At 43.3% G+C, this 19536-nt stretch overlaps 1 protein-coding gene across 1 annotated transcript; it reads left to right on the plus strand.

Moving 5' to 3' along the window:
- Positions 1 to 10245: 10245 nt before the first annotated feature.
- On the plus strand, positions 10246 to 11185 carry LOC118475664 (Bowman-Birk type trypsin inhibitor). The gene is made up of 2 exons (XM_035963912.1): positions 10246 to 10546; positions 10668 to 11185. Exons 1-2 carry the CDS (start codon positions 10480 to 10482, stop codon positions 10892 to 10894), a joined length of 294 nt encoding a protein of 97 aa, XP_035819805.1. The 5' UTR covers positions 10246 to 10479; the 3' UTR covers positions 10895 to 11185.
- Positions 11186 to 19536: the final 8351 nt, after the last annotated feature.

The following is a 19536-nucleotide window of genomic DNA, read 5'->3' on the forward strand; positions in this document are numbered from 1 at the left end:
GAGGATCCCAAGGTTGCTCTTAACCGTGAGCACGACTAATATACCAGTTTTTGACATTCTGCAGTGGTTGCACACTTTACCCACGAGTCGTGATCCCTCTCTAGCCTGGGTTTGAAAGACCCGATCTTCACTACCGAGGTGAATGACCAGGGATTCACTATGTAGCCTTTACAAAGATTCTCCTAGTGTGTAGCCATCCATTAGGTTTCGCCAGTCGTACAAACACGGTACTCCTCCCTAAGGTGGGTGACTAACAAAACCAAATCGAATGAACCTCGGTACCCACCCTTAGCAGAGCAAGCACTATGCTCCAGCCCCCATTGACGGCACAACGGCGAAGAAAACTACACCCTCAAGTTCCTCTAATTAATCAGCTAAGGGCGTCTCATTCCACCCTCATGGTTGTATTGTTGTCTCGGGTGGTCTCTCAATGAACATGTCCTTACCGAGAGGCACTCGGGAAACCGCCCAGCCCACTAAAATGCCACAAGTTCATAATCATAATGAATCATAGTATCATAAAGCAATTCTCATCATGTTTGTTGATTAGAGTAAAGCACTACCAAGTAGCTGATTATAATAATCCAACCCAAAACGGTGATCAAGGACTGGATAAATAGGAATCTAGTCAATCCTTATGTTAATCATAGTATGCGGGATAGTGAATTTTAAAGTACATATGACATTATAGGTCAGAGGACACTTTCTTGCACCAAACTGTTGCTACTCAAGGGCTTCTTCTGCAACTTCATCGGTCTCCGTGGACGGAACGTTGTCTAAGCGAGTACGAACATATATTCAACATCCTTGGAACAGAAAGAAACAATACACCATACAAGGGAAAACATGTGCAATACAAAATGGCGCTCGCTTCTACGATCACACAAGGAAAAGAAATGCCGAGATCGAAGCTACGATTGATAAGTTATTGCGTCTATGTTATGCAAATATGAAATAGAACGTTTAATTCGATATACTCGCATTAATAAATATTTATTAATTGCAACTATAGCTATCACCTAGTTTTTAATTAATTTGCTACGCTAACGACTTTCAGTTAGATAAATAATTCAAATAACATTAGCGACTATAAACGAGACGAAATAACGATGTGAGACAAAAATTGCAACGCGCGAAACAGCACGACAACACATGCACGGTACGAGCACAGAGCGCATACGGCACACGGGCCGACACTACACGCGAGAACTAATTAATAGTTAGCATGATTAAGCTAAACAATTATTTAATAAAAAATAATTCAGTTAAGATTAACCCTGCTAATGTTGATTTATAAATGCGCATATTAAAATCCTAAATCAGATATAAAATAAAACGTTGTTCTATTAACCTTGGTCAAACAAACGTTTAAATAAATTAAATAAAATGTGAAACAACAGAGAATATTACTTCTAGCATGTAGATAATTTTAATACGAATCTAAGGCAACTTGAACGGAGTGAATCGGATTTAAAATGCAAGTTATCGCGGTTTTAAATTGAAATGAAATTTTGCGCACAGTTCTAAATTTTCCTAGGGGGATTTCGCAAAAACACCATCTTCCTCCTCCCTCCTCCTCCTTCCTCTCGCCATGGAAAGGGGAGGGGAGGCGGAGGTCGACGCACGCAGGGGGAAGAGGCCAGGCAGCCGGCCGCCGCTGGGCGCAACGCGTTGCACATGCGGGTGCGCGGTGGGCGGGGGGAGGGGGTGTTGGAGGCGCCGCCGACGTCCGCCGCAGTGGGAGGGGCACCATCGGGCGAGGGAGAAATGGAGAGGGGAGGGGCGCCGCCGCCAGGGGGAGAGAGGGGGGAGGGGAAGAGAGGGGCTGCGCGTGGAGGGGGGAGAAAAAAATGAAGAACACAATGCCAACAATGGTGGAGGCTCACCGGAGAAGACAGACTTCGTGGGAGCCCAAAATAAATATGTCGATTAACGGCAAACCGGAGGTCAGATCGACGAATCGAAAGCACTGGGACAAAGCTCTCGACGAGACGAACGCAACAGTACCTTTGGATTCCGCCGACGAGGCATGGGTCAAAAGTAATTGTCGGAGTTGTAACTGGAGTTGGAACCTTCCCGAACTTCGGCGAGCAATTCTCGTAGTTTCGGATCGAATTAAGGATGGGGTTTTGAATTTTGAAAAAGGGCTCGACAAGAGGATTCCAGTCTCATACACACACACACACACATATATATTGCTAGGGTTTTAAGATATTTTATTTTTTGTAATTATCCTATATTTTAAAATTAAAAGTAATTTCAGAAAAAGACTGAAATCATTTTTAATACCTGAAAAATATCTCGAAGGCTCCAAAAATTCTAGAAAAATTCCTAGACATGGTTTGGCACCCAATGAATTCAAAAACATATTTAGAACTTTTGAAAACGTTTTTAAGTATCCCAAATAAATAGATTTTGAATTTTGAAAAATATAAAAAAAAATCAAAAAATACGAAAATTTATGGGAAACTTCTACCATATATATTGACATGTTTCAAACACTTCTTGCACTTGAAAACACTATGCACATGCAAAAATCATGACACTGCTAGAATTCACGCCAATAAAGAACCAAAATAACTCTCTACTGTTTTAATAAAGGAAAAAAGAAAAGTGAATAAAAGAAAGGATAACACCTAAATTTTGAGTAAAGAGCAAAGAAATTTTTATACCCAAAATTCAGGGTGTTACAATAATCCACCGACTTGAACGTGAACCAAGTGCTCTAGGAGTTATACAAACCGTTGGGGTTGCTCTGTATGTCGTTTGGAGGCTCAATGTCTCATGGATTTGCAAAGGAATCAAGCGAAGAAGCTTGAGGTGCTCCAATGGAGTGAGATAGGAAGAGGGAGCTGTTGGTTGTAGTTGGGAAGAGAATGGTCAGGATGACTGTTGGGGACGAAGAAAGGGGAAAGAAATACCCCTTTCTGCCAATGGTCAGACGACAATACTTTAGGTGGCGTTTGGTTTGGATATTATAATGGTACTCGATTACGGACCGTATTGTATTCCATTGCTTCGTGTTTGTTTCGACCCTCTAGTGATCCGGTCACGGCGTAATTAGATATCGTTGTATACAAAGTCGATACCGCTCTGAACCCCTCGCAATCGGATATTCCTACCCTACCGGCTGGCAACCAAACAAAACATGTCAATCGTTACACGATAATCACTAGCAGTGGGACCTGATTACATTTTCATTACCGCTCCACTGGGTAAACCAAAAGCACCTTAGTCCCTACTACAGAATGAGAAGGATCACCAATTGATAAAGATGGGTTGTAGGAAGATTGAGTCAGCCGCTATGAAGGTGTTCGCGAAAAACAACCGAAGATTTATTAATAGAATTACGTTATAGATGTTGCCTTGGGTTTTATTTCCTTCTTCCTAACTGGATCAAAACTTTGTTTTCGAGATTAGGTGGATTTCTCTGCTTGGGTCTAATTAGAAACAATTATATGCATTAGTAGATACAGAAGCTGGGATATTTAGTATATCCCCTTTTCTAAAGAAATTGTATATATATATATCTATATACATGGAGTGTACCTAAATACACATGCAGAAAAATCATGTCTCTAAATACGCGTGTAGAAATATCGTCTCTAAATACGCGTGGAGAAAAATCATTTCAACTTAGGGGGTATTTAGTTGCACCCAAAAAAATTTAGGTGGCGTGTAGGTGTTCTAAACCTGTGGGTCCTAACCAACTAGTGAATTTGTGTTGCGTGCCCTTGTCCCGGATGGTTGATGCAAAAAGATACACAAGGTTTATCGTATTTTGGGCAAGAGAAGGCCCTACTTCCAGCGGAGGATGAGACTTATATTATCTTGCACCTAAGTGCTCGTAGTAGGGGATACAAGCAAGTCCAGAGAGGGAGTGAGTTTGAGGCAAGTGCCAGTATCAGGAGGTGAGTGAGGAGTGAATGGTGAAGTGTTGTTCTTAGCCTTCCTAGAGAAGGCCCTCGGCTCCTCCTTTTATAGTAGCAAGGAGGAGGCCCAGGTGTGCCTGTATTGCTATTGTTGTGGTCGTCGGAGGCGTGTCTGAGCCCTGTAGTGGTATGGCCGGCGGGATGGCCCTTGTCCTTGGCGCTGTCTCTGGTCAAGAAAAGGATGCCCGATCTCTATAGCCTGTCCTTGGACCACGTAGACAAAAGAGGCTGGGTCGGGAGCATGGGCGCGTGTTCGAGCCTGTCCTGTACAGACGTGCGGATGAGACGCTTCCAAGTGTCAATTCGGAGTTGTTGAAATAGCGTTCAGTATGGTGAAAAGATATGGGGTAATCTGGTCCGAGTGTCATATTGGATGGAGGAAGGTAGATTGGACACCGGTCTTGTTGCTGTAGACATCCTGTATTCAGTGGGGTTCGCGTGAGAGCAGGTGGCATCACGTGTTTCCTTGTTGGGACAGTTAGCCGAGGCCAAGCTCGGGCGAGGCAAAGATTCCCGAGACAGAGGCCGGGGTAGGCATTACATGTAGTCACGCTCGGATGGTTGAAGCAGTGGTCGGAGTGGGGGAACAGTGCCCTGTATTCGCGCTCTGACCATTGTCGTGGAGGGTAAAAGTAGATTTGACAAGGTCACGTCGTCCTTTGTTGACTTTACCACACTACACCAAAATCATACACTTCCTACGGTTTTTTAACTTCCTATAGCTTTTATAACAAACCCTAGGAAATAAATAACTTCCGAGAGGCAACTGATAGCTCTAGGAAATAAACATAACTTCCTACGGTATTTTATAAAAGTTGTAGGAAGTTAGCTTTCAAATGCCGACCCTTATGTGTGGTCAAACATACCACTAACTTCCTACGGTCGACTGTAGAAAGTTAGCATGGGCAGCTAACTTCCTACGGCTGCCCATACTAACTTTCTAGAGGCGGCCGTAGGAAGTTAGCGGCTCGTTTGACCACACACAAGGGTCAGCATGTGAAAGCTAACTTTCTACAGTTTTTATAAAATACCGTAGAAAGTTATGTTTATTTCCTAGAGCTTACAGTTGCCTCTTGGAAGTTATTTATTTCCTATGGTTTGTTTAAAGCTGTAGGAAGTTAAAAAACCGTAGGAAGTGTATGATTTTGGTGTAGTGAAGTCTAAATAGGTTGGTATTAGCTCATAGTGTGGTATTTTATTACGGTTAGATCTAAGCAAATATGATCTAACATTATCACTTATATATATCACGTTAACATCTAATATGCGTACGTAGGGCCACCTGGCACCTTCCCCCCTCCCCATCGAGTCCCGTTGAGAGAGTAACAGATAGATAAACAAAATTGATAGGAGCATGTGGCCCTTGGCGTGACCCAGAAAGCCACCTATCCCCTCTTTCATTTCGTGGCCCAATCTAGTGCCCTAGTTCCTGTCCAAGCAGAAAGCCCACTAAGGCAAAAAAGACCAAAGTAATCCGACCGTCTGCGACTCGCAAGCCGCCGCCCCCCGGCGGCCGCCCCCGGCGCGGCACTCTCTGTCTATCCTTCTCCTTTCTCCTCTTGGCTCCTGGTCGTACTGCTTCGAACCCTGCAGCACCGCAGCCGCTAGAGCATCTTATCAAGAAGGGACCTGACAGTGGAGCATCGGATTGGAGCAGGTTGTCGTCCTCTTGCCCATGGCACGCTACTGTTGGAGGTGGACAGTCGAGCTCCCGTGCATGGCGGCGTGGGAGCGGCCGCAAGGTCCGGTCGGCACTCGGCAGTCGGCACACACACACAGAAGCAAGGTAAAGCTCGGCAGCCGTGAGCCAGCATCCAGTACACGGCCAAGACAGGTCCACTTTAAGCGAGACCCAACTCCAATCTCTAGCAAGGCAGCAACAGAAGGTAATAAATAAATTTCCCAAGTCCCAAATCCCAATCCCCCATCCCAAAAAGTTCCTATGTTTATTTCAACGTTGAATTCCTTAATCCTGGATCACGTGTCGATTTTTTTTAGTATTGTAGAATTATACAACGAATTAGGGACTATTATGGCATTAAAATGGTAGTATATGAGATACAAGGGGCAAACCAAACCATCATCGATTGAGCTTTTTTTATTACCAATTTCATATTTTCATCTGGGATGTTGTGAATTTAAGAATAGAATTGAGATATATATATCACCTAATATAAACCTAGAATTTATGAGTCCATTTTGTTATCTAGCCATAGTACCTGTTCGGAACATCTAAAGCTAATAGTTAGTTATCTAATAAATTGTTAGCTGGGTTGAGCGAGATAAGGAATAAATTGTTAGATGTGTGTTAGCTAATAATTAGCTAGGAATGTTTGGAACCTTTACAACTAATTTTAGCAGCTAACTATTAACTTTAGAGGTTCCAAATAGGACCTTAAACCCGACGCGGATGGTGTTAGACCTGGCGCAAGTGGTATACACATTTTTTCAGTATGGCCCTAGGCGTGAAAATTGGCACTGACTTCTCCAAGGCAATGCTACAACGGTTCACAATCTTTCTTCAGTCGCCCTCACCATCACATAGCAAGATAGAATGCGAATTTACCACATGGTCTGAATGCAAAAGCATTCTTTATTTTATTTTACAAAACAGTTCATGATTACAACCGCAACAAAACAGAACATAAAACATACACAGATCCGAAGCAAACAAGTCATTACAACAAAATGCAAACAGATTGTCTCATGAAACAGAAACATTCAACGAGATATAGAAACCAGGACACCATATCACGCTTCAGCTTCCTCGCCTTGGTGCTGCTGCTCCATTTTGTTGGACCCTGCTTCACCCTGCTGCTCCGGTTTTGTCGCAAGCGCCCTTCCTTGTCTGTATGAAAGCCGATAAACAGGTTGGAGCTGCTGGTAGGAGCGGACAAAGCCTGCATTTCTCAGTTCATGTTGGATGTCTTCCGGCGCATCATTTGTATTTGTCAGGCTGAGCTGGACAAGGTTTGAACGGACAAAGCGAAGATCATTAAACTCAGCGACAGCCGGCCATTGCACAGTTCCATCCAACTCTACAGTCTGAAGATATCAAAGGCATTCTCCGGTGAAGACGCAGCAAGAGATCTTGTCGCCTTTGAGCTTCAAGTGGCCAAGGAGATGCATTTGCCCGAGGGCAGTGATCAGCGCAGCGACGTGTCTAGCGCCAATGAGTCCGTGCAGCTCCAGCGACCGGAGTTTGGACATCTTGAGCAGTGGGCAGTTATCTTGATCCCATTCTTCTTCAGTAGCCATCATTCCTGTGTGCAGTTAGCCAATTGTAGTTTGATATCAGGTAAACATCTGCTATTCGACACTTCTGTACAGGTAAGCAGAAAAGAGCAGGTCCTCATTTTTTTATATGTGCAATGTTGCTTTCATGCTACACGAGAGGGGTGAATGCTAGTTGTAAAACAATGGATTATTTGAAATAATGCAGATGAGATTTTCACAACTGTTCTTATGTACTACAATATTTGAAATAAACAACCCTTGCAAGATGTTAGGGTCCTCCTAAAACATATGAATGACCATTGGATTAGTCTAACATTACTCTTTAGGCTTCCTGGACCATGTAAGCAGTCTTTCACAAGTCCACGATGACTTTATTTAAAATATGGAGTTAGCACACACAGGTAGAGATAGTAATTGAGTGGTAGCTGTTAATTCTTGAACTATTGAATTTGGCAAGGACATCAGTTATTGAATTTGGCAAGGACATGTTGCAGGAATTTACATGGCGTCTGTTTTCCCATATTACTATACTGGTAAACTAAAGCTACAAACATGGAGGCAAGCATATTAACTCATTTAATGCCACGTTCACATGTGATATCCTCGAACTTTAGTTTTAAATGATATCAGTGCCAGCTTCCAATGCTTATTATACTTGTTTGCATATTGATATATTTGTTCAAGTTCTTCAAGCTGATGGTGGTAAGTGTGCTCCCTTCCTACTTTCAAGCTTATAGTCTTGTTTAAATTGAATTGTTTTGCGCATGAGGTTTGCTTTTGGAAACATCTTCAGTGCTAATTTGAGACAAGCTCCTGCAAGGCAAGCTGCACTGGCCACAGGGATACCAAACACTGCTGTTTGTGCTTTTTATGATTGAGGAATACTTGAAGAAGCGTACTTGTGGTCTTTATCTTGTGCTGAGATGCATGTTCTTTACCTATCGAACATCAGGTATGTAAATTCATCATCATTTATTTGTTGTTAGTTATATTATGATGTAACTTAGCAAATATCATTTGTACATGTATATTAGACCCCTCGAGCCACCTTGCCGACGCATGAACGAGAAGACGAGTTAGACTTTTTCGAAACCCTCTTCGCTAGTGGAGGTATCGATCATCACTCGTCACAGTACCCCGATGGCGATCGGCGATCGTGAGCTTCCATGTTATGTATTGTGATACTTGAGACTTTCATTATGACTATGTATGAGATATTGTCTCTTATTAGTACTGGATGAGATGTGTTTATGACTATGGATGAGACTTTTGTGATGTAATTGATGAGACTATGAATTTAAATATTGTTATGTGATTGTGTGTGAGATGTTTTATGTGAAAATATGTTGTGCTATATAGTATTGATATATTTGTTATGTTGTGGAATATGGTGTAAAATAAAAATAAACAACATTTGTAATGCTGGTCAAATTAACTTCCTAGAGGCCAATTGGGCTGTAGGAAGTTAGCCAGCTAACTTCCTAGGGGTTACAGTCAGCCGTAGGAAGTTAGTCGTAGGAAGTTAGTCAGCTGACGGCGCTGACGGCATGAAGCTACTAACTTCCGAGAACCTACTAACTTTCGAGAGGCTCATTTGGCTGTAGGAAGTTAGCTAACTTCCTAGAGGGCTCTAGGAAGTTAAGCTAACTTCCGACAAAAAATTTTCGAGAGCCAAACTTTCGACGGGATGGCTTTACTTCCGAGAGTTTAGCTAACTTCCTAGAGTTTGTGGCTAACTTACTAGGGTTTAGGCTCTAGAAAGTTCACTATTTTGGTGTAGTGCCAGCCGTATCTGGGTAGGTAGTCGTAAAGACTACATTAAATGTGCGCGTTCCGGATCAGAGTGGTTGGCCGAGGAGAGCACGACCCGGAGCGTTGTCCAAAACACGGTCGGGCGAAACGTAGTTGTGCCGCCGGCGTGCGGTGCCTCGGGCGGACGCGATTTAGGTCTCGGGTGGCTTTGGAAGGTTGGGAGCGCATTTGTTATGTTACCCCTTCTTACCTAGGTAGGTACCCGACAGGTGGTGTCACATCGGATGTTTCGTGAGATGCGGAAGGGGTTTTCGGCTTCTAATAAAAAAACTAATTACAGTTTCTGTTTATAAATTGCGAGGCGAATTCATCAAGCCTAATTAATCTGTCGTTAGCGAATGCACGGTATTATCAAATTATGGACTAATTAGGCTCAAAAGATGCGTCTCGCAATTTAATTTACACGTAATCTGTGTACTTAGTTATTATTTTCGTATACATACATTTAGTACTCCCTATTTGTGTCCAAACATTTTGATGTGATGGGTCAGCCCCTTATACGATTGCCTTACGTTATGAATGCCAATATAATATTAGAAACGACATCACTAGTGGAAGTCGTTGGTCTTTGTCGCACTGTTTCTACATTTCATTGGGCAGATATCTATGAACTAAATTATTGGCCGCTTAAGTCTATGTTTGATTTGAGAAGGTAGCCACGTGCGTACGGAAGAGGAACCAAAAGGATTTCCTTGAAATTTAAAATTCGTTATAATAACTGCTGCCGACATGTTTTTCGGCATCCAACCTGTCAGATAGCTAGACGTTGACTCAGTTTGGATGAACCATGCACGTGCATTTGCTCGGCCGCCAAACTACGGCCATGTTTGGCACAGCTGCTGTTTGTTGAACTGATAAACTGTTATAGAAGCTGTCTGTTTGATAGAACTTCTGCTTAAATTTATGAAGAAACTGAAAATAAACTATGCCAAACAGGACCAATGAAAGCTATTTTCGACAACCAGCAACCATAAAAAATAAGTCTTATATCGTTAAAAATAAACTATTTTCGATGGTATAAGGATTATTTTCGGTGGTTCATGACTGCCAGAAAAAACCCGAAAATACTGTGTTGTAGACGGGAGATGTGCACGTGAAATTAATCTGGATCGTCGTCTCGTCAACCATTGCGGTGCTGACGGTCTGATTTTCCTGCAACCAGCAACTTGAAAGAGACAGTCTAGGAGGATTGTCATTTGTCTGCACCTTGCATTGGTCAAAAATATATAAAGCTTGGCTTCTACGTACGTGCTGGCCCTGGTGGTCAAAGATGATCTTCAAGAAAACATCCTGGATTTTCCTCTTTCATATTCATATTCACCGTCAATACGCGTGTATGATTTGGCTTTGTATAAGCCAAAGTCAATTGTTAGAGATGAACCAAAGCCTCCCTCATCGATCCCCCTCCATCCTATATATATAAGAAATCTATCCAAGCAACAAACTTGGCATTCTGGCCTGTTCTTAATTATTGCCAGGACAGGAGAAACAAACAAAGATGAGGCCTCAGCTGATACTCGTCGGCACTCTGGCTGTTCTCGCCATCCTCGCAGCTCTCGGCGAAGGTGACCACGCGAATCCTCTCCTCACCCTTGTTTTGTTTAATTTTCATCAGATACAAGTCAATTGTTATACATATATGCAAAACTACTAGTGATTTTTTGACTAACCAAGCGTCGGCACCAGGCTCGTCGTCCTGGCCGTGCTGCAACAACTGCGGTGCTTGCAACAGGAAGCAGCCGCCTGAGTGCCAGTGCAATGACGTGTCGGTGAACGGGTGCCATCCGGAGTGCATGAACTGCGTCAAGGTCGGTGCAGGAATTCGTCCCGGCATGGGCCCCGGCCCCGTCGTCACCTACCGCTGTGATGACGTTCTCACAAACTTCTGCCAGAGCAGCTGCCCGGAGGCGTAGTTGCTGGGTGGTGGTGTCTTCTTCTGACGCCATGGGACGCCAGTACGCAACCAGTTTGCTTCTCTCCAGCTTCGTCAGACAAGAAATAGATAAATAAACAAATGTCACCGGCCGCTCTGTTCGGTGCTTGCTCTTGTTCGTCGTCAGAGAAGAAATAGATAAATAAATAAATAAATAAATAAATAGCCATATGCATGTCGTCTCACGGTTACAACAGGAGTTGCCTTCGTCTAAACCAGCCTAAGGCTATCCACACTCGTATATATAACTCTAAATTTTTACCTATAAAAATTTTTGTCCTAGATAGCAAAATTCTTTACTCTATATTATAATTCTCTACGGTTATATGTACTTTATATCTCAACTCTATACCAACTATCGCATATTATATTATTTCTTTCTGCCACACGCGTACAGCCACATCGTCTTTCGCGGTTAGCGCACAAGTTTACGCTGTGGAAGGGGGTTGTGGCCAGTTGTCCTAGGGCGAGACGGAGAGGGAAACCCCCTTTTGATTTTTCTAATTTTGATATTTGGTTTGAAGTTTTGGAACGGAATTTTAGAAGACATTGTGGGGAAATTTGCAGTGAACTTTGAGGGATGTTTGGAGAGGATTTATCTAAAATATTTGGAGATATCTGTTGGTGCCGATCTGGACGCCAAACACAAGAACGAACCACCTGATGGTGCTATCTGCGGAGGCGCGGACGGTCTGCCGCACAAGATCAGACTGTCCCACGATCTGGCGCAGGAGTAGCTCCTCTACGTACGTCTGGACGGTCCGCGCCTAGGGCTCGGACGGTTCGCGATAGCACAGAGCGTCGTCTTCTTCGCAGCAGACCTAGATCTCACATCCCGAGAAGGACCACATCAGGGAGGAGAGATTCTAGAGTGTCTTGGCGTCAGCAGTCCACTCAAGACGCCTCTAGTCGACGTAGAGCCGAAGAGAGATGAAAATTCGAGGTAGAGGGAGGCTAAACTATAGCTACTCCTAATACATAAAGTAAAAACGATAAGTACATTTGATTGTATCGATTGTGGGGTGTTCAATCGATTGTAGCCCTTCATCAATATAAAGGGGAGGTCTGGACCCGTTACAACTTACAAGTCGATTCTCAAATTAATCCCGCAGGTTTAGCTAACAAATCCCACAAGAAATCTGGAACCCTAACTGATTCTGCGCACACGCGGACAGTCTGTGCTGCTACGGCGGACAGTCCGGACCGCGGACGTTTTTTGCGCTCAACATATGTCGCCTGCCTTTTGGTGTAGGTTGACGAACCAAAAGCATATGCACTACCAGCACCCTTCGGAAAACAATAGATTTCATAAAATCATTTTGTTCCCGAAGTAAGAACTAAGCCTGATGCAAGTCACCGATTTTTCAAACCAATAGGGTGATCATTCAATAGAGCTCTAACGAATAAAGGTAGTTTTGGATTGCATCTTTCTCGACCATGACCATCTGATCAACGGATCAAAAGGTATAGAATGGAGATGCCCCCGATCTAAATAGACAAAGGGACTATGCATGTACTATGGGTTCATCGCCGTACCATTCCATATTTGAACAGGACAATATATCGATGATGAGTAGGCGGGTGAAAAGTATCCTGGCATGACAGGATAGATAAGCGATGCTTGTTGCATCGCCTTTCGGACCGTTTTGTTTTAGCGGGTGACCGTGGTTTCTTTGTTGGCCGATCGCGTAGAACGGCCTTCTTGCTAGCATATTTGGCGATCAAAAGTAGGGCCGACTTTGACTAGCCGACCATATGTGTTATGTTTGCTTTGTCCCTGTGTCCCCTTTTTTCTTTGTGTGAAGGCTGACTTTTTTTTAAAAAAACTCCTTGGAGGAAAAAAAACAACTCTCAATCAATGTCCATCTTAAGCTATTCATGTTTTCTCATAAACATTTACAGGAATCAGAAAACTATGCACCATAAAACTTATTGGACTATCATGAAAACGCTTAGGGCTTGTTCGGTTAGCTCTCAATCCATGTGGATTGAGTGAGATTGAGTGGGTTTAAATCCCGAGTAAGTCAAACTTCTTCTTAAATTTTTCCAATCCAATCCAATCCATGGGTAACGGGATTAACCGAACAAGCCCTTAATAGGATACACACATAACGGGCTACCTGAGGTTTCACAAGCTAATGCTCTGCTCATCTTATCAACTAGCAGAGCACAAAGATATGTAAATATTTTAGACATCTTCCTCCTTAATTGCTGTAATACCCAAAAATGTAAGATAAAAGCATAGTTGAGATACATACATGGTCTTTGCTTATGTTTATTGTAACATGTGAACCAACACCTCAAAAGTCATTAATTAATTAGTGACACTTAAAGTAATTTGTGCATCATGCTGTGATTTCTTTGTTTGTGCATTCACTCATAAAGATAATGATAAAAGAAATATGCAAATGGTAAAATCAATAAAATATAATTATGTTAATGTTGTGAATTGAGACTTAATTTACAATTCTAGAAATTGGAGAAGTAAAGGAAAACTACTATACAAAATAAAACAAAATATGGGATAAATGAAACCTTGCCATGATGGTTTGACCAAACTACACAATTAAAATGGGTTCAAATTCCCAAATAGGTTTGAATTCAAATTTGGATTTAAAGGAATTAAGGATAAAAGAAAACAGAAAATAAAATCCAAAAAAAAAGAAAAAGGGAAAACATGGCAACTGGGCTCACTGCTGGGATTTCGGCCCACCTAGTGATTTCCTCGCGCCAGCCCGCTACACCGAATCCGTGAGTGCGCCGACAGGTGGGGCCACGTTGTCATCTCTCTCCCTCGCAACCGAGCGCGAAGTCTTCGCCGCAACGACCGCCGCGAGAACGCCGGAGCTGCTGGTGGCCGAACCCTCCGAACCGCGCGGCGTACGACTCGGTACTACGCCCTGCTCACCATTTAATAGTCGGGTCTTTCCCCTCCTCGCGACACCAGCCATATACCCGCCACCGCCGTGCCGCGGAGGTAAACCAGCCGCCGTTGGTGATTCTCGTCACTGTGTGGTTTCCGTCCTCGGCGGGGGGCCGAGTAGGATCGTAACCGTCCAGGGAAGCCGGTCGCGCGTTCAATTGGAGTTTTGTGTCATTGTGGTGTGCGAATTGCTCGCCGCTGTGACCACTGCAGGCGAGTTCCGCCCCTCCCCGTGGGCGAGCGTCTCCTTACCTCGGCCGACCATTGGTGAGTCTCCACCGTGTCCGTTCCTCCTTCCTCCGAGTTATGCTCTAGCGAATTGCAGAATGGTGTAGCTAAGCTTCTAGGTCCGCTGCCCGTCCATGGTGCCACCGCAGCGCGCCATGTACCGAGTCCAGCGCTTGCCGTCGACCAAAATTGGTTGGGGGATTAAGTTTAGGGAGGCATCAATCGTGTGTAGTGCGAGTTAATTGGCCAAATGGTGCTCGGGTTGGCCGAATTCGAAACTCCGGCGATGCTCCGCCGAGTGGGTGGTATGCGCCGCCGTCTCGGGGTAGGAGGGGGGGGCTGTCCGGGCGCCGTTGGATGCAAGGCGAACGGCTCTGATTAGATCGGCGCTAGCGTTTCACCTCGGGTCAATCTGAGTCGTTGATCTCGCATCGTGCGGTTAGGGCGTGATCTCGGGATATTTAAATCCGAACCACCGGTCCTTGATCCAACGGCTAGCGTAGCGGGCAGGTTCGGTTTGATGATAGGTTCATCGGTGCCGTTCGGATCTAATCCAACGGCCCATATCTAACGATACCCTTCGCGGGTCAACTTTACTAAAGAGACCCTATAGTTTTAATTATTCAACCCGCCGTCCTCTCCACTGTTTCCTGAGTCTTAGGAGTTTTACCCCGTAGCCCCTGACTTTTCTAGAAATCGAGGCCCAGTCCAGAGATGTTTAAAAACAGAGAAATAATATTAGAAATTCATTTTTAATACAAAAACAAATCTAGAAACTTGTAAAATTCATAGAAATTCCATTTTTGGTCCAAATTGAACCATTCCAACTTCTAAAATTTTGTAATATTGTTCTCTATCATTTAGTGTCTCTGTTTGGTCATGAAAGCAGTAAGAAAATTAATTTATCATTTAATATTATTTCAAGCACATTAAATCTTAGGAAATTCATAACTTAAAATCTATAACTCCAAAATTAATAATTCCAGTTCCAATGATCTCATTTTTATGTGTAGATTTTTACTGTATATTTTGTTTGCATGTTTTATGTGATGTTAATTTATGCTATACTATGTATGTATTGTGTTGATACGAGTAGACGAGCAAGCCACTGTGGATTCTGAGGTTCAGCAAGTAGAGGTAGCTGAGCAGGAGCTCATTGAAGGCAGTTGTGCCCTTGATCACTTCTTTTACCCACTCATGTTCTAATTAATCATAATGATCTGCATAGGTTAATTTGATGGGACCTAATAGGTTACCCTAGTTTGTCTATCTTTATGCCTTGTTTACCACTAAACTTTCTAGGTAGTACTTGCTAGTGCTATATGTGGATTTGGGCATTGAGATACATATTATTCATACTTTTGTTATCAGTTGCTATTTACTGTTCATGATAAGATCATTATGTTAATTGGAACATGGAGAACCACTCGGGAAAACAGTGCTACCACAAGGGTTTAATGGGACGCCCTTGGCCGATTAATTAGGAAAGCTAGTGGAAGACTACCTTACCCGAAAGGGGCAAGGGCAGTAGGGGAGTGGTCAGTGTAGGGAGGCCCTCAGGAGGATTTTGCTGCGATGGCGGTCCTGCAAGGGATTCCTGCATTGGAGCTTCCTATAAACTGTAGCGGGTTTTCTGAAGCTAGTGGAACTTTGTAAAGGCCTCGTAGTGTTACCCTGCCTCGCCTCCTCGGTAGAGGTGTATGGGAAGTCGCGATCCCTTGGCAGATGAGTAACATGACTTGTGGGTAAAGATGTGCAACCTCTGCAGAGTGTAAAACTGGTATACTAGCCGTGCTCACGGTCATGAGCAGCTCGGACACTCACATGATTAAATTATGGAACTAAATTCAATTTGTCATATGCATTGCATTGCAGGTGAGGTTGTTACTTTTGTTCTTCTATTTAATTGGGTTGGTATTTACTTGTACTTAGTAACTGCTAATAAAATTTTGACCAACTTTAAAAGCAATGCTCAGCTCTAACCATCCTCTTTGGTAAGCCTTACACTTCACTGGAGCTCCCACCTTTGGCGAGTTCATGCACATTATTCCCCACAACTTGTTGAGCTATGAACGTATGTGAGCTCACTCTTGCTGTCTCACACCCCCCCACAGGTCAAGAGCAGGTACCACAGGATGAGGCACATGAAGGATGCTTTGATGTGTTCGTGAGAGGTCTAGGCCGTCGTCTCCCAGTCAACTTTGGGTTGCTGGACCGTTGTCTCCTTATAATGTAATTAATTAATTATTTTGTATAGAACTCCTATTATATAGTAAATATGTGACATTCGATCATGTGCCATGATTTATCATATGTGTGAGACTTGGTCCCAGCACACCTGGTGATTATGTTCGCGCCTGGGTCTTGGTGCCCCGAAACCCGGGTGTTACAGAAGTGGTATCAGAGGAATGTTGACGGTAGGACGAAACCTAGATAGAACTGGACAACCATTATCTACTTTTCTTTGCTACTCTGATTCTTTTCTAAACTTTTCTTAATCTTTTCTCATCTATTTCCGCTTTACTCTGATTATTCTTACCTCTTTATTTCTAAAGACAAATGTGGATTTCACACTTTGAAATCATGTGCCTAAAGTGACCTTTAGGAAAAGGAGACCCACTCTTAAGAATAAAAACAAAACTATTTTTATAAGTTATCTATATGCTTGAATGCTTGTTCTTATGATATTTGTCTGATTTGGATCTTTGATTGAGTGTGATGAGTTGTGGAGTAATGTCCACAATTACATCTGCATATACATATAGGCATAAATAGAATTCATAAGGTAACTAGACAACTTAGATTATCCTCCATAAAAGTGTACCTATTTCATATATATCCCTCTTATCTTAAAAGACTCTCTCTTAATAAGATCCATCTTGTCTTAAAAGATACTCTCTTACATTAATAGATTCATCTCGTCTCAAAAAGATTTTCATCTGATCCCAATAGATCTAACTGACCTCAAAAGATTCTACCTTATCCTAATGGATTCATCTTGCCCTAATAAGCATATTTATCCCACACTAGTGTAACCACCATGACCTAATCCAAAATAATGAGATCTTAACTAGTTTAATCTAGTCGTACCAACCTAATCTAGATTCTATCTAATCTATTATGATCTAATCTAGTGTAAGTTACTTAATGTTGGTACAAAGGATAAGGCCATACTCCTAATTCACTTAAGACTAAATTGGTGACTTAAATCAACTCGGCTATACCCAACAACTTGACCTACATAACAGATCTATCTTAACCTCTTGTCCCAAACCCAGATGGAGACACCAAGGAGCAAGAAGGAGGAGATCAACCTCGACATGGAAGAATAGGAGTCAAATCAGATCTCGAGATGATTCAAATTTACCACCTTGGACAGAGTCTTCCCTTACCAAGTTCTTCTTACCATCAGCTAACCTCACTCTGACCATCTCTCTTCTTACCTGTGTGTCTAAACATAGAAGATACCCATGCATTTCTAAGTACTTGCTAAATAGTATTTTAAAAAGAGAAAGAGAGAGACTCTTAATTTTTGAATCAATTAGAAACTACAATCTCAATTATAAACCAACCTCGGTATAACCCTTCTGCTTACTAATCTCGAGGACGAGATTATTTTTAAGGGGGGTAGGCTTTGTAATACCCAAAAATGTAAGATAAAAGCATAGTTGAGATACATACATTGTCTTTGCCTATGTTTATTGTAACATGTGAACCAACACCTCAAAAGTCATTAATTAATTAGTGACACTTAAAGTAATTTGTGCATCATGCTGTGATTTCTTTGTTTGTGCATTCACTCATAAAGATAATGATAAAAGAAATATGCAAATGGTAAAATCAATAAAATATAATTATGTTAATGTTGTGAATTGAGACTTAATTTACAATTCTAGAAATTGGAGAAGTAAAGGAAAACTACTATACAAAATAAAACAAAATATGGGATAAATGAAACCTTGCCATGATGGTTTGACCAAACTACACAATTAAAATGGGTTCAAATTCCCAAATAGGTTTGAATTCAAATTTGGATTTAAAGGAATTAAGGATAAAAGAAAACAGAAAATAAAATCCAAAAAAAAGAAAAAGGGAAAACATGGCAACTGGGCTCACTGCTGGGATTTCGGCCCACCTAGTGATTTCCTCGCGCCAGCCCGCTACACCGAATCCGTGAGTGCGCCGACAGGTGGGGCCACGTTGTCATCTCTCTCCCTCGCAACCGAGCACGAAGTCTTCGCCGCAACGACCGCCGCGAGAACGCCGGAGCTGCTGGTGGCCGAACCCTCCGAACCGCGCGGCGTACGACTCGGTACTACGCCCTGCTCACCATTTAATAGCCGGGTCTTTCCCCTCCTCGCGACACCAGCCATATACCCGCCACCGCCGTGCCGCGGAGGTAAACCAGCCGCCGTTGGTGATTCTCGTCACTGTGTGGTTTCCGTCCTCGGCGGTGGGGCGAGTAGGATCGTAACCGTCCAGGGAAGCCGGTCGCGCGTTCAATTGGAGTTTTGCGTCATTGTGGTGTGCGAATTGCTCGCCGCCGTGACCACTGCAGGCGAGTTCCGCCCCTCCCCGTGGGCGAGCGTCTCCTTACCTCGGCCGACCATTGGTGAGTCTCCACCGTGTCCGTTCCTCCTTCCTCCGAGTTATGCTCTAGCGAATTGCAGAATGGTGTAGCTAAGCTTCTAGGTCCGCTGCCCGTCCATGGTGCCACCGCAGCGCGCCATGTACCGAGTCCAGCGCTTGCCGTCGACCAAAATTGGTTGGGGGATTAAGTTTAGGGAGGCATCAATCGTGTGTAGTGCGAGTTAATTGGCCAAATGGTGCTCGGGTTGGCCGAATTCGAAACTCCGGCGATGCTCCGCCGAGTGGGTGGTATGCGCCGCCGTCTCGGGGTAGGAGGAGGGGGGGCTGTCCGGGCGCCGTTGGATGCAAGGCGAACGGCTCTGATTAGATCGGCGCTAGCGTTTCACCTCGGGTCAATCTGAGTCGTTGATCTCGCATCGTGCGGTTGGGGCGTGATCTCGGGATATTTAAATCCGAACCACCGGTCCTTGATCCAACGGCTAGCGTAGCGGGCAGGTTCGGTTTGATGATAGGTTCATCGGTGCCGTTTGGATCTAATCCAACGGCCCATATCTAACGATACCCCTTCGCGGGTCAACTTTACTAAAGAGACCCTATAGTTTTAATTATTCAACCCGTCGTCCTCTCCACTGTTTCCTGAGTCTTAGGAGTTTTACCCCGTAGCCCCTGACCTTTCTAGAAATCGAGGCCCAGTCCAGAGATGTTTAAAAACAGAGAAATAATATTAGAAATTCATTTTTAATACAAAAACAAATCTAGAAACTTGTAAAATTCATAGAAATTCCATTTTTGGTCCAAATTGAACCCTTCCAACTTCTAAAATTTTGTAATATTGTTCTCTATCATTTAGTGTCTCTGTTTGGTCATGAAAGCAGTAAGAA

The sequence above is a fragment of the Zea mays genome, unplaced genomic scaffold, assembly GCF_902167145.1.
Source record: "Zea mays cultivar B73 unplaced genomic scaffold, Zm-B73-REFERENCE-NAM-5.0 scaffold_542, whole genome shotgun sequence".
Lineage (NCBI taxonomy): Eukaryota > Viridiplantae > Streptophyta > Magnoliopsida > Poales > Poaceae > Zea > Zea mays.

What these genes read in the sequence shown, in the direction of transcription:
- LOC118475664 (XM_035963912.1), top strand. Translation starts at nt 10,480, where the DNA reads ATGAGGCCTCAGCTGATACTCGTCGGCACTCTGGCTGTTCTCGCCATC. An exon ending in CCTCGCAGCTCTCGGCGAAG is followed by an intron (nt 10,547 to 10,667) that starts GTGACCACGCGA and finishes CGTCGGCACCAG; the next exon opens with GCTCGTCGTCCTGGCCGTGC.